Genomic DNA, 15,957 nt, shown 5'->3' on the forward strand with positions numbered 1-15,957 from the left:
ATCCATCCGTGACAGGAATAAGTGCTACACTAAGAATTAAAGCTAATTGTTTTAGCCTATTGTAACAAGTGAGCAAAGAGTGTTGAGACTTGAAAGACAAAGGCTGCAATCCTACCATACTTATCTAGGAGTAAATGCCATTAAACAAAACTTTTGAGGAAAACACACATATAACAGCCTTGCAAGCAAAAGTGCACCTAGGTAATTCTGGAGCCTGGACCTAAAGGCCTTTGGAGACATGCCCTCCCAGCCCCCTCCCCCATAGTACTTTTAACACATTTTCAACACAATCACACCACTGGGGACAGACTAAAAACGATTTGGGATTCCCCAGGGGGTAGGCCCTGAACTTTGACCCGGAAATCCAGGGGTAAGAGCACCTCTGCCTACAGGATCTGGCCCAAAGCCTATCTAGTCCAGCATCCTGTTTCATTCACATAGTGGCCCACCAGATGTCAACTGTGCTGTAGTTATGACATCAACTTTTATGAACTAGATTCCTCCAGTCATCAGAAGTGTTATCTTCATTTGGCAGATGTGTACATGGGTATACAGTACAGAGAAAACATCATAAACAGTGTGGAGCCAAAATACTTGCATGGATGTCATACCCGGGTTACCTGTTGCATCTCATGGTCTCTTGGTCCCCCCAAAACATTGTACTTATGTAAACAAGCAAACAGTGTATCAAAAAGTCATGAGATGCCAAAAAATAAAAATAAAAAAATAGCGTCTGTGAGATCCCTATGCAATTGTCTTTTGACACCACTGTTTACAACGTTTTCTGATGCATCTGATGAAATGGGCTCGAGTCCAAAAAAGGTTTCCCCACAATAAATCTGCTAAGTCTTCAGGGCAGCGCAAGCAAGCCTCTTTACTGCTTTTGTAAGCATAAAGGGACACAGGGAGAGCGCCCCCCACTCCGGGTTTGCCGGCTCCCTCGCTGATCCGCGTCCGACCCCTCCGCTCCCCTCCCCTCCCCAGGTGCTGCTCTGCCTGCAGCTGCTCCTGGCGCGGCACATCCTTCCCAGCCTCTGCGATGCTGCTCCGTCCGCCGAGCCGGGAGCAAAGACGGGGAAGGCTGGTTACCACGCGGCGGTGGCTGCTGTTGAGGCGGAGAGAGCGGAGGGGCGGCGGCGCAGGGAACGGAGCGGGCGGAGCCGCGGCTGCAGCCGGAGTCTTGTCGGGGCGGGACCGGGGAAGAGGCACCCGGAAGGGAAGAGCGCCAGGCTCCCAGCGCGGCAGGTGAGAATGGGAGGGGAGGATCCGGGCGGGCTAAGTGGGAAGACCCAGGCAGAGAATGGACGAGGTACCCCCAGAGGGAGCCGGCAGAGTTGGAGGAGACGGCTGTAAGGAATGAATGGAGGGCGCCATGGCTGGGGGGGTACGGCGGGAGGGGGGCATTGGGGGTGACGGGCGAGAGAGAGAGAGAGAGAGAGAGAGAGAGAGAGAGGTGCATTACATTAAGGGGCTTCTGCTGGCTGGGTTTCCCTTGAGCCAGCCCTCCTGTCATCGGGACTGAGGACTCAGCTCTATGGTATGTGAAGTAACTCTACGGCAGCGCGTGTCTCTAAGCAGGTGCAGAGTCCCTTTCTCTCGCCACTGAGTAACCACAACTAGCCCTCCCATACCCATTTGTGGAAGGACTTCCAGGTACAGAAGACGCTGTGTCTGTACACAGTGTGTGACCAGCTTAGAAACCGTTTCCCAGGATTTAGTGCCTTGTGCTATGTGTGATGTGATGATAAAGGGAAGAGTGAGCTTATGTAGGCTGCCCTTTCCCTCCGCATCAAGGGACCAGAGCCAGGTCTTTTACATCTGGGAAGAAGGATCTGGGCTTCCAGGTTAACCGGGCAAAGTTTTGCAGATGGGTTTGAGGCCCTTCTCTGTTGTTTTAATGTTGTTGGTCTTGTGGAACTGGGGGTTAAAGGAGTTGTTTGGACATGGAAGCTGGGAAATAGGTACCTTTGGGGAGCAGTGCCTTTTGAAGGTAGGTGGGGAAGGGAGTGGGTAGGTAAGAAATAGAGTGAAAAATGCAGTAAGAGATGAGTTTATGATGGAATTGTTAGAGCCATGTTTGAAAAACAAGGTGTAGTTTAGATTCATGGTGTACAAAATAAGGGACAGATTCCCATTCATATCCTTTTCCCAGATAGCTTGCACAAAATTATTATTATTATTATTATTATTATTATTTATTTTTACATTTTATATCCTGCTCTTCCTCCAAGGACACCAGAGCGGTGTACTACATACTTAAGTTTCTCCTCACAACAACCCTGTGAAGTAGGTTAGGCTGAGAGAGAAGTGACTGGCCCAGAGTCACCCAGCTAGTTTCATGGCTGAATGGGGATTGGAACTTGGGTCTCCCCAGTTCTAGTGCAGCACTCTAACCACTACACCATGCTGGCTCTTTTCAGATAGCTTGCACAAAATTGTGACTTGTTGGTATATTGGACGTGAATGACTATTTAAAGGCAAATACTTTCATATTGTACAATAAGTACTTCAGACATTAAAATAAAAAGTGAAAAGGACAGGATTCCAATGTGCAGCTTCCTGCATTTTGCAAATGAGCACAACAAGCAAGGGGAGATGGTCCCAAAGGGAGAGTTAGTTTTAAAAAAATTAAAAAGCTCTGCATTTTTATTTTGCAAATCAGTAGCACAGGAATAGAGGTAGAAAAGCTCTAGCCATAGATTTTGGGTGAGGAACCACTTCAATCAAAAGAATGTGAATGGTGAAAGAAGACTATCATTCCAGGCGTAAAGAGCAGTATGAAAATGCAAGCCCTCCCTGCCAAACATTAAGTTTACTGCACCAATTTTAATTCAGTTGCACTGCATATAATTATACTTCTATTTTTCAGTTATATGGGGTTTGCTGGTAATTCTCTCTCTCTCTTTTATACCAAAATTTGAAAGCACTTTTAGATTACTCTGTTTACTTTACCAGCTGGGGCTCATTGCTTATGTTATATTCAGAGAAAACTGTGAGTTATGTGTACATAATGAACAGTGTATGCATGCTTAATAAAGAGAAAGAAACTTTATCCCAAATCGGTTACTGCTGATGCTGGCACAGAGTGTTTGGACAAGAACTCCTAAGTTAATATATAACAATTGCATCACTGTGTGTGAAATGCTAATCGAGTAATATTAATGTTAAATCCAGTAAGACCCAGAATTTCCTGTGTACTAGGATTCTGATTCCTCCCCCCCCCCTTTTTTTTTACTCCCTGTTGAAAGTCATCAAATGATAGCTCTGTATGCTGTTTGCTGCTTTCTATATTTTGGAAGGGGGTGAGAGTAGAATAGAGGAGTCAATGAAGATGTATCTGGCTAGGTTAAAGAGTATTCCAATTCTGTTGTTCCAGGTGAATCACAAGCTTTAGAATTTCACACACTATACTGTATTAGCTTATTTTTTGATTAAATGTCTTGCAACACAATTACTAGAAATTATAGAAATGTTTAAATAGGGTTGCTCCTCACCCCTTTCTAGAAAAGATGGGAAAGTGGAGATCTTGACATGTATTGGGCTCAAGAATAATATGTAAAATAATCCTCCTGTTACATCGATGTTGTTTGGATATGTATCTCACTCTTTCACCAACAGGCCCCAAAATGACTAGCAAAATAATCAGATTTGTCAGAAAAGCAGCTAAGAAACTGCAAAGCATTACAAACCACAGCTGATAAAATTGTTTGCTCGGGGGGAGGGATGCCAGAAACTAGCCGATGTCATAAAATGTCCACAAGAATGGGATGAACTTTGCCTAGCACCAAAAAGATAGGGATGAAAGTGCCAGGTACCATCTCAGCACAGAATTCCATAGTCTGGGCACCACCACTGAAAAGGCCCTCTTTGGCCAGCGTTTGCCTGACCTCTAAAGGAGAAGGGCCCAGAAAATAACTTCAGCTAATGGGCAGGAGCTGGAGCTCCTTCAAATGCCCTGGACCCAGGTCATTTAAGCCTTTAAAACCCGAAGAATTAAAACCAATACCTTTAATTCGGAAACAAATTGGTAGCCAGTGCAGTGCAGCTCCTTCAGCACTGGCATGCTGGAGCACTGCCATTACCACCAAAGTGGGTTTATTTAAATCAAGGCAAATTAAAACAGTGACTAGAATTTTGATTTAAATAGCCAAGAGGTGGGGGGGGGTGTTTTGAGGTCTTACCTGATTGCTATTGCCAACCTGGAATTTTATGTCAGGATAAGTGGCATTGTTGGGGCCTGTTTTTTTCTTTCTCTTTCTCTCTCTCTCTCTTTTTTTTTTTTTTTGCCTTGCTTCTGTGGGTGAGAGTAGCTTCAACCATGCTTGATGCAAATGCCGCTGGCTGCTGCTGGTCACTCTTTCTCACCCCCACCCCCAGAATGTGCCATGAAACCACTCTATCTCATGTTTATTTATTATTTATTTATTTAAAATATTTATACCCCACCCTTCCAGTGCATTTCTGCTTGGGGCGGCTCACAACAATAAAATAGATACAAGTTACAACAAAAATAATAAAATTAACCAAATTAAACAAACAAGTTAAAAGTCACATTAAAAACTATAATCATTATTAGGTTCAAATTAAAAGTTATTTTAAAAGCTAAAAACTGAAAATTATAAAAAAGCTAAATAACCTACCAGATATAACCAAAAATGGAGCATTAAAAAGCCTCCTTTTAAAAGGTGTATTTTAAGATGTTTTTTAAAAACACTGAGGGAGGGAGCATGGCAAAGCTCTTCAGGGAGGGCATAGCAAAGCCAAGGGGCCACAACCGAAAAGGCCCTGTCTCTAGTCCCTGCCAACCATATCTCTGTTAGTGGTAGGGCAATGAGCAGGGCCTGAGATGATGTGCGGAGGGCCCTGGCAGAATCATATGGATGAATGTGGTCCGACAGGTACTCCAGCCCCAAGTTGTGTAGAGCTTTAAAGGTCAAGACCAGCACCTTGAATCTAGTCCAGAAGCGGACCGGTAACCAATGAAGCTGCTGCACAGGGGCGTAGCAAGGTTGGAGTGGGCCCAGAGAAAAGATTTTAAAATGCCCCCCCCTCACTGAAGTAAAATTTATAATACACACACACACACCCCTATGCGCCACAATAGAACATCATCCTAAATTATTTTTTTAAAGGTTTTGTAAATTGTGGACTATGCAAGTCATTTAATGGTACTAGAGAAAGACATGCTGTTCTGGTAGCTCCAGGTCTTAACACTCACATCAGTTTCGGAGGATGAATACAACTGAAGGAAGCCCGGGCGGGTGCGCGGCTGGGGGAGTCAGTCATGTGACTTGCTTCTGCCCCCCCAAGGCAGTGGGCCCCCAGACAACTGTCTCCCCTTGCCCTATTGTAGTTACGCCCCTGCTGCCGCAGAATGGGTGTGATACTCATGAAATAACTTGCACCCACGAGCATCCTTGCAGCAGCATTCTGGACCAGCTGAAGCTTCCAAACAATCTTCAAGGGCAGCCCCACGTAGAGCGCATTGCAATTGTCCAATCTGGATGTTACCAACGCATGAGTGACTGAAGTCAGGTCCAACTTCTCCAAGTAGGATTGCAGCTGGCATACCAGCCGTAGTTAGTAAAAGGCGCTTCTGTACACTGCTGCCACCTGCGCCTGCAAGGACAGTGTTGGGTCCAGAAGCACCCCAAGCTGCGGACTTTGTCTTTCAGAGGTAGTGTGACCCCATCCAAGACCAGATTTACCTCATTACTCAGATGATCAGTTCTACCAACCCAGAGCACTTCTGACTTATCTGGATTAAGTTTCAGCTTGTTTGCCCCCATCCAGTCCAGGACAGCCTGCAAGCCCCGGTTCAGAGCATCCACTGCCTCCCTGGTGTCTACTGACTTAAAAAATAGGTAGAGCTGGGTGTCATCAGCATATTGATGGCTCTGCAGCCCACACCTACGGATGACCTCTCCCAGGGGCTTCATGTAAATGTTAAACAGCATGGGGGACAGAATAGATCCTTGTGGCACCCCATTGGCCAAAGGCCAGGGGGTGGAGCAGGCATCCCCCAGCATCACTTTCTGAGTATGACCCTCCAGGTAGGAGTGGAGCTACCGTATAACTGTGCCCCCAAGTCCCAACCCAGAGAGATGTCCCAGAAGGATGCCATGGTCAATGGTATCAAAAGCAGCTGAGAGGTCCAGGAGGATCAACAGTCACACTCCCTCTGTCTATCTCCCAGCATAGGTCATCCATCTATGGGGGACGAGGTCAGTATCCATTCAAAGAACTGAAAAAATAATGGAAAATGTGTGTATTCAAAAAAGCATGTATAGTGTGATTGTGGCTTTAACAAATATTCTGACCTTTTTAACCAGATATTTTACCAGATAACAAATATTCTGATCTTTTTTTGACCTTGTTTTCAAGCAAGGCTGCAAAATTGTCGTTGTGGGATTGTGTTTATGGAAACCTATGTCTGAGATTAAGGTAGATTCAACTTCCTGTTCATCTAGCAGTTTTTTGGGTGTGCATCCCTGTTTTTAGAAAGCTGTTCTATTGGTCTAAACTCAAAACTGGAAACATTAACTCAGAATAATTCAGAAGAGTTAGACAGATGGTATCAATTTGCCACATTCTTTGATGGATGAAACCGAAAAAGCTGGCTACCGTTCTTGTAACATAGGGCCTGTATTGACTAATAAAATTTTTGTGTACATAGAGAGAGAAACTTTATTGCGGTCTTTGACCAGTACAGAAATTCTTGTGTAGGATTCCAAAGATCTCCCCAGTCATAAGTAATGGCTGAATAAATACATCATGTAAACCGCTGTAGGAATTAGAACTGGATCAAATCTTCCACTAACCCAGACCCTCTTGAAACAGACACTCTGCAACTGGAATTCTGGCCATACGGCCTGTCAACATAGTAGATGGTAAAACATTGGACCGAGCAAGTGAAAAGGCTTTCCTAAGTCTTATCTTCGTCAAGTTTGATAAATAAGGTGCTGGGAATGAGGAAGAAGAAAGATTAGGACAAGTGTAAAAAGCCACCTAATGGTGCAGTGGGGAAATGACTTGACTAGGGAGCAAGAGGTTGCTGGTTCAAATCCCTGCTGGTATGTTTCCCAGACTATGGGGAATACCTATATTGGGCAGCAGCGATATAGGAAGATGCTGAAAGTCATCATCTCATACTATGTGGGAGATGGCAATGGTAAACCCTTCCTGTATTCTACCAAAGAAAACCACAGGGCTTTGTGTGCACCAGGAGTTGACACCGACTCGATGGCACAACTACCTTTAAAGAGAACACGTCCTAGCAGAGACCAATGTATATTGACTATATATGTCTAGAAGCCTTTGCCTTAGATATATTCTGGCTTTATGGTTTCCCAATGAAAGCATCAAATCCTGGGAAAAGGCATTAGTATTTAACTTCAGTTGTCAACATTTCACCAAAAACTACACAAGAGTCAGCAGATAATAAAGGTAACAATCCTTGGGGTGTTAAACTTAATAAATGCAGCCAGTAACTTAGTGGCCACCCATGCTGAAGTATCAACAGTTGGTAAACCAGCTTCCAAGGAAAGGAAAACTGAAGGATTAAGAAGTAGAGACTTTTAAAATATATTCTTAGTACATAAAAGTGTTGGAAACAATAAGGGATTGTCAGTTTTTAGAGGAGGATGAGGTGAATTAAAGTTGGTCTAATAGTTGTCTCCAGAAGTTAGTGCTACTTCTACTGGCTGACACACTGAAGAGAGTTACTCAAAGTAATCCCACTAAAATTAAAAGGGTTAATTTCAGTGGGACTACTTTGAGTAACTTTCCTTAGTACGTCAGCCACTATCTCCAGACAAGAAAACCCTTCTCAGGTATTTTGCAGAAATAACTATGAATGAGACTGCATCCAAGCCTACATTGTATGATACGCTTGTCACACTGCCAAGTGATGGAATGTACGTCTTTACTTAGAATAAGGAAAATGTTATTTCTTTAGATAAGTAATGAGGTGCTTTTTCTGGTTTTCGTTGCTGCTAGGCATCTTTGGCAGAGAGCAGAGATAATGTGGAACAGGAGTGGTGGTAGGACAAGTTTTGTGATAGCAGAAGGAGCAGGAAATGTGAGATGATGGACCGGGTCTTGTCAAACTGGATGAGTTGGACCTCTCGCAACATTGTGCGATTGCCTTGAAGGGAATTTCAGAATTAATTTAACATGTGTTCTGCTGTAGAAGTTTAACAATTTTATGTGTTCCAAGAGCACTATATATGAATATGACAAATATTTATATACCACTTTTCAATAAAAGTTCCTAAAACAGTTTACATAGAGAAATAAAAATAAATAAATACATTAAATAAAATGGCCCTACATCCTTTGTTGAATCAATGAAGGCTTATTGTTTTCAGATAATCAGATGATTAGAACATTTCCTTTTATGGCCTGATTCTGCTTTTAATAACATCAAAAGAGGGACATTGCAATCCCTGGACGGTTACTTGGGAGTAAGTCCCATAAGGCTCAATGTGACTTCTGAGTTGGTGTGCATCAGATTGGGCTACACTGAAACCTTATTTACTTGACAATCTGGAGGATATCCAAAATACTAGAAGTTTGAATAAACAGGACTTATGCTGGTCTTGGGCCATAATAAAGATGATTGATTGATTGAATAAACAGGACTGAAGATATTTTGAGGAGTAGCTACTTAAGAGATGATAAATTTTGCTAATTAGATTATCTGATTAAACAAAAGATTAATAAATAGGGATGCTATTGTAATGTTGGTCAGAAAGTTATAAACTAGCACTAGAGGAGAGGAAGAAAAGTGTCTTTGTATACATTCAAAGAATCTAGCATGACAAATGCTTTTTAAAAATTCTCCATTATGAGGTATAAATGGATGTTGGAACTTCTCGCATAAGTTCTGATGCCACTGTGTGTGTTTGTACGTTATAGATGGCCAGCTATATTTTGCTTCCAATACAAAGATTTATATCTTTATTTGGTCCTTTAGAACATTACATGGAACATAATAAAAGGCTGGAAGAAATGGATAGTTTGGCTTTAAAAAAACCATTTCAACAGAAGTTGTGAGTAGTTACTAAATATCTATAAACTTGTCAGATATAAATGTCTTCTCACTGCTTCTGAAGGAAGTGGAGGCAATAAGAAATCGAGTTCAAGGTTACATCAGCGCTTAGAGGTCTGGAAAATAGAAGCAATTGGGCAGTGGAACAAGTTGGCCAGTTAAGTTTGGAAACTTGGTTATCTAAATTTTTTTAAAGGGCTCTGGGGCTAGGGATTAAAATTAGAATTCAAATTTTGAATAAGAAAAAACTGAACAAAAAGGGGCACACATTTTGTTATTCATAAATATTAGCATATATAATATGCTTTGTTGAACTGAATCTCAAGTTTGTATTGAAGGTCTTTAACCTACTTGACTAGAGGAAACAGGCTAAAAAAACCCAACCCTTATTGTATTCACAATGTGTTAACAGTGGGAATGTTAATGTTCCAGTGAAACTTGGAGATTATTGTTTCACAATTTCTTGACACGTCATTTGCCTTACAAACAGTGCTAGCTAGGTACAGCACAGAGCTGAAAGTCTTTTTCTGTGTGCGTGTTTGTTACTGTCCGCATTTGAGACAAACTTTGTGGAATCAGCCACTTAAAGTAATCTCTTAGCTGGAAATATTTTCTTCACCTGAATGCATTTTGCCTGAACTACGAAGTTTGGTTTTGTTGAAGGAGGAGGCCAGCATGAAAAACTGATGTTTTCATGATGTTGCTAAAATATATATATTTTTTAAATTACTAGCTTTTACTTCCATCTGAGACTGCTTGGGAAGAAAACGAGCCATGGCAGAAACTGATCAATTGGCACATGATTTTTGTGTGTGTCCCCTTGGGAGCAAGGTTGATTGAATAGTCTTCTGCTCTTAGCACTTCAGTTTCTGGAATCATGACAGCTATGGAGAAGATTATACTTGAAGTTGGTATATTTTAATGCTTTTCTGCCCTCCAGTTTTCTAAATACGTGCTTCTGTTTTTATTGAGAGAGATTTTCAGGGCATGCATGACAGTGTTTCCGAGCTTATCATTGGGCGTATATTTTATCTTCAGTTTGGGGATGGAATAATGGTCTCGGGTTTCTGTTTCAATTTGAATGCAACTTGAAAGCTACTACTTGTTCCCTTGAAATCTTGCAAGGTATTCGGTTCTTCATATATCTGTGGACCTGTGCTTAATGCTGCAAGACATATAGAACTAGTTGTAGACATGACTTGATTCCTTTTCTTGCATCTCAGCTTAAAAATTGCTTGTAAATCTTTTGTGGGGTGGGCAGGTGTGAATTGAGGCTCCAGTTTTACTTCCATGTGAGACTGCTTGGAAAGTGGGGGAAGCCATGGGAGAAAATGATCGATTGGCACCTGATTTGTGTGCATCCCTTTGGCAGCAAGGTTGATTGAATAATATTATGCTCTTAGTATTTCAATTTCTGGAATCATGACAACTAATAAAAAGAAGATAGGGATGTGCAAACCGGTTCGAATTCGAACCGAACCAGCCATCAGGTTCGAGCTGCAGGTTCGAATTCGAACCGAACCAGGGGGTGGTTCAATTCGAACCGGTTTGAACTGGTTCGGACATCCAAAAATTGGTAGGATGGTAGCTGGCACCCAGGGGTACCTGCCACCCATACCCCAAAGCAATCGGACACTCGTACGATTTTGTATGAATTTTTGAAAATTATTTTTATTTTTTTCTCATAGGGTATAATGGGACTCGAACCAGGCCAGTATACCTTATTGTGGAGCACCCATGGGTGACAACAACCACCCAAACCCTGAAGCAATCGGAGAGTCCTACGATTTTTTATAAATGGGAACAGAACCAGTCCATATTCCCTATTGTGGAGCACCTAGGGGCACAAAAGCAGGGTGGTTGGTAGACAGACAGACAGGGGTGCCTACCACCCACAAAACCCCAAGGCAATTGGACACTCCTCTGATTATTGGTGAATTGTTAAAGTATTTTTGAATTCCTCATAGGGAATAATTAGGATTGCAGCAAATGTATAGCTTCACGTCAGGGGGAAAGGGGTGTCTTAGAGTGGAGTGTGGTGGGTGGTAGTTCCTAGGGTGGGCAAGGAAGCTATCAGAATTATTTGAAAGGAATTGGGCAAAGGGCTGATTTTTAAGTGATTTTTGAAGTTTATGTGTCTTTAAGGTTAGCAATGAGAGTGGATTCATCGTTTGTCATTGAAAATCTTATATGCTACCAAAGAATCTACACTCAGAACACTTCAGAAACAACAAAACCCAGTACCCCATGGGTTAGCAACCAATGGGGGTGGTTGGCACCCTCTTTGCATTAGACCACCACTCACTCTGGGCCACCCCAGCACCCAACAAGTGGCTTTAAGGTTTTTCTCCATAGGGAAGAATGGAGGTTTCAGCAGCCCCATAACTGCGCTTGGGGGGTGCTGGGGTGGCCCAGAGCGAGGGTTCCAACCACCTCCATGGATTGCAACCTTGACCTTCAGTGGCTTCTACCTCCATGGATTGGACAAAGAAAAAGAGGATCAGGACTTGGCACCCATTCCTAGGATACCTTCAGTTTCACCAGTGAGGATCACCCTGCATTGTTCCTCCGTTCCATGGCTGGAATGCTATCATTACTCAGCCCCCAATTATGCCTCCATACCTAGATCCACTGACTATTGGAGTTCTCCTGGGGGACTTGATCCTGGTTTTATCAAGGGATTCTACAGCTATTGTGACCCCTACTATTTACCTTTTCCAGGCTTACCTTATGATTTTGAGGAGTACAGGGCCTGGAAGTCAAACCAACTTAGAGCCATTGCGCAGTCACCATCACGCTCTGTCCAGGGCTCACAGCCTGTGCAGAAACATACTTTGCCTGGCCTCCACCATCCTCAGTGGCTCCTGTCAAGCCTTCACAGCCAGTGCCAGCAGAACCATCTTCTGCTCCCACTGGGCCCCAACACCCACCAGCCTCTAACACCTCATCTGTGGATCATCCGTTGCCGTCTGTACCTGACTCTGAATCCAGTTCTGCTTCGGATGATGATGGTGGCACAGCCACTGTGATGAAGAACCCATCAGACCCATCCCTGGATGAGGCCATTTGTGAACCCTCCCTTTGACTCACCAACAGAGGAGGTTCGATCCTTTAGGGTCCAAGTGGCAGATATGGCAGGCAGCTCTTGGCCACGAACTGAAAACAAAGACCTGTATAGAGGACCCTGTCTATAACTTCATGGCAAATTGCTCTACTGTACAACTGGCAGCTCTCCCAATGTTACCTGTCCTTGCTAACTCAGTAAATGTCTGCTTGGACACTCCCATTTTAATTTAAACATCCACAGCATAATTCTTTGTTTGTGGACTGTGCAGCCAGAACAAAATCTAACAAGCTTAATTTAGCACCTGTAGATAAAGAGGGCTGGAAGTTGTATAGTATGGGGCAAAAAAAATTATTTTACTTCCTTCCTCACTCTAAAAATCTCAAACTATATGGCATTGATGTCCAAGTATCATTTTTCTATCTGGGACTTACTAAAAGGTGACATGAAAGATTTGCCTGCAGCCTTTCAGGAAAAGTTTAAATCCACTCTTCAGAAATTGGCTGACATTACCTGATAGTCGTTGAGCACCGCCAAACACCTTACCAAAACAGAATCACGTTCTCTGGTGGGTTCCATGCCTGGCTTCACTCTACTTCATTACAGAGTGATGTGAAGGAGAAGATTGAGACCCTTCCCTTTGACAAGGATAGTTTGTTCAACACCCATATGGATGAAACGATGGAAAAGTCTTAGATGCATACTTAGACTTTTTTTTTAGAAGTATGCATCTAAGACTCTCACAACTTCCTCACAACAATCTTCATACCAGTACAACTCTTTCAACAAACAAAAATACCAGTTTAAACAGTCTGAGACTCTGTTGCCAGATTTGGCTTTTTTAAAGCCAAATTTTGGGTTATGGCCCATTTGACTCACGAGTATACCCCTTCTGGCCACGAGTATACCCCTTCTGGCTGAGAACAAATTTCAGATGCTCTTCAAAATTTACACCTAAGTATACCAGTATTTGCAGAAACAATGCCAGCACAAAAAGCCCATCCTCGGGACTCTTCCAAACAGTCAGTTTGATGACCCAGGACTGGAAGTGTCTCACTACCACCATTCTTCTCCGATCCACTGGCTATGCCATCGAATTCTCAAACAGTCCCGTATAAATGGGGATCAAATACACCCACTCACATCCAGTACTTGCGGAAAAAGTAAACTTCCTACTGCAGAAAGGAGCCATAGAACCAATCCCTTTAGAGCAGGGCTGCTCAACTTTGGCCCTCCTGCAGATGTTGGCCTACAACTCCCATAATTCCTGTCTGTTGGCCACTGTGGCTGGGAATTATGGGAGTTGTAGTCCAAAAACAGCTGGGGGCCCTAAGTTGAGCAGGTCTGCTTTAGAGGATTGAAACAAGGGGATTGATTGATTGATTGATTGATTGATTGATTATTTCGATTTCTATACTTGAAATACTATATTTTCTATATTTCTATATTTGAAATACTTCCAAGTGCCCAAACACGATGGGGGCATTCACCCCATTTTTGACCTATTCAGCTGAACAAATTCATAAAGATAAGGAAGTTCTGCATGATCTCCTTGAAGACCATTCTTCCCTTGTTGACGGAGCAAGAGTGGCTTGTGATGCTCGATCTAAAAAGGATGCCTATTTCCATTTAGGAATTTGTCCGGAGCACTGAAAATTTCTATGCTTTACAGTGGGTCAGGACTTCTGCCAGTACTTGCCTTTTGGCCTTTCTGTGGCCCCCATGTCTTCACAGAGTGAGTCAGTGCTATCATAGCGCACCTGAGGATGTGAAGGGTTGCCATTTACCCGTATCTGGACAACAGGCTCCTGATCTCAAATTGCAAATGGACCCTCCTCTCCAATGTCAGCTACGCATTGGACCTCCTGTCTCTACTGGGGGTTGCTGTGAATAAAAAAAATTGGTACTTGTCCTCCAAACCACAATTCAGTCCATAGGTGCCATCTTGGACCACTGTTCAAAAAAAGCCTATCTGCCAGATGAAAGGAAGGAAACCATCATTGCTCTGGCAAACACCTTTCTACACAACCCAAACTAACATGCTCAATCAGTCCATAGGCTTTTAAGCCTCATACATGTCCACAGTTCCCTATGTGCACCTCTGGATGTGGAAGTTACTACTGTGGTTTCTGTCAGAGTTCAGACTGGCCTTTGACAACCAAAACCAATGGCTGGCCTTACCACCTACTGTCTTGTGGTCATTCTGGACCAATTGGACTTTCCTGGAACAGGGCACACCCTTTCCCCAGTTTCCTCCATCACTCTGACAACAGATGCTTCCATGTTCAGGGCACTCAGATCCTCCGTGGTTCCCTGCTAGAAAGTTCCCTTCCATCCCACCCACCATTTTATTGCTGTTTGGTGGCAACCCACTTCCAAAGACACAGGTCTGCTTCCATTCTGAGTAGTCCTACCCTTATTTGCCATAGTTCTTATTCCAAAACTTAGTGTAAAAGTGAAATAACATCAGTTAGGCCTTGGAAAATGGTGGTAAACTGTTAGAAATCCTGAGTAGAGCAGAGCAGTGGGTTGGAGCTTCTTTTACTCAGACTCTTTCTAACCTGGGCACCGCTGCCCATGAGAATCGCTGGGATCCACATGGATCCCGGCGGTCCCATGGCACCAAACTCAGTGACAGAGCCCAGCTCTTAGTCAGGATCTTAGTTAACCTGGCTGCTGGGATTGTGTGTCAGCTGATCCCCAGAGCTGGGATAGCCGGAGCCCACTGGGGCATTTGCATCATGCACCTCTGTGTTGGGGTATGTTTCTGAATGGCCCCAAGTAAGTAGCGCTTTTATTTGGAAAGGGCTGCTAGGTTCACAAGTTAATAGCCCATGAATTGGTGTACTGAAGGAGTCCTAGGCTCTGACCTGTAAAATACTTAGTTGAGGGTGGAATGCATGCATTGCATACCGAATGTCACAAGTTGAGTCCTGGTCTCAGGTGTCTTGTAATAGGGCTAGGAAAGAAGGCCTTTGTATCAGACTTTGGTAAAACAGACCAATGGTTTGGCTTGGGATAAGGCAACCTCATAGACTCTTTGGGGAATGGGATTGCATTATGCGGCCTCTTTATCCCTTCTTACTACATAGTTCTTCTAAGCCTTATGCCCCATTTCTGTTAATCCTATATAATAAAGCCCTTGCATGTGCACCCGTATCTCTGGTGTCTGCGTCCGTGTCTCCCTCGGCTGATCTGGGCATGCGCGGAGCGCATGTCCAGTACACGCCGAGGGAGACACGACCGCAGGCACCAGGCAGCCATGTTGGCTGGTTGGTCGCCCGGCCGCGGGGAGGCCAGAGGCGGTGCCTGCAGGACCGGCCGGGCTGCGGGGAGGGCAGCAGCGGCGGGACCAGCCCTGCCGCGGAGAAAGGGAAATGCGACAGCGGCAGGATCGGACTGGCCGCGGGGAGGGGAATGGCTGCAGCGGCGTGACCGGCCCGGCCACAGGAAAGGGAGAGGCGGCGGCGGGTCCGGCCCAGCCGCAGGAGAGGAAGAGGTGGCGGCGACGGGACTGGACCCGACCCAGAAGGGAGAGAAACGGCGGCGGCAGGACCGGCCTCCTAGTGCCCGTTATTTTAACGGGCTTAAAAATACTAGTTAATACAATAAACATTGTACAGTCTGTGTATCTTACTCCATTCTCCAGTAGCATGGAATGCTTGATTTCCCCCCTAACTATAAAAAAAGATTGTGACCGTTACATAATGTAATTAAGAGAAACCTCTCCTTACATTATCTTCAAAACAGTTTCCTTTATTGAGATGTGTTAACATTTAATTGGTAATTAATTGATTAATTGGCTCAAAGCAGTACTGCTGAATGAGCAACAGCCCTTAAA

General features: G+C 43.9%; 1 protein-coding gene across 3 annotated transcripts in view; it reads left to right on the forward strand.

The window, feature by feature from the left end:
* Nucleotides 1–1,079: 1,079 nt before the first annotated feature.
* Nucleotides 1,080–15,957, forward strand: part of SLC35A3 (solute carrier family 35 member A3) — a 30,795-nt gene continuing 15,917 nt past the window's right edge. The window contains exon 1 of one of the 3 annotated variants that reach the window (XM_053243886.1): nucleotides 1,080–1,245. Coding sequence is in view for 1 of the 3 variants with exons in the window: in XM_053243884.1 (XP_053099859.1) it covers nucleotides 1,535–1,537 (3 nt within the window). In the remaining 2 variants the exon portion in view is untranslated. The other 2 variants (XM_053243887.1, XM_053243884.1) reach the window with 2 other exon arrangements.

This window comes from Hemicordylus capensis, chromosome 4 (genome assembly GCF_027244095.1).
Source record: "Hemicordylus capensis ecotype Gifberg chromosome 4, rHemCap1.1.pri, whole genome shotgun sequence".
In the NCBI taxonomy this organism is placed as follows: Eukaryota; Metazoa; Chordata; class Lepidosauria; order Squamata; family Cordylidae; genus Hemicordylus; species Hemicordylus capensis.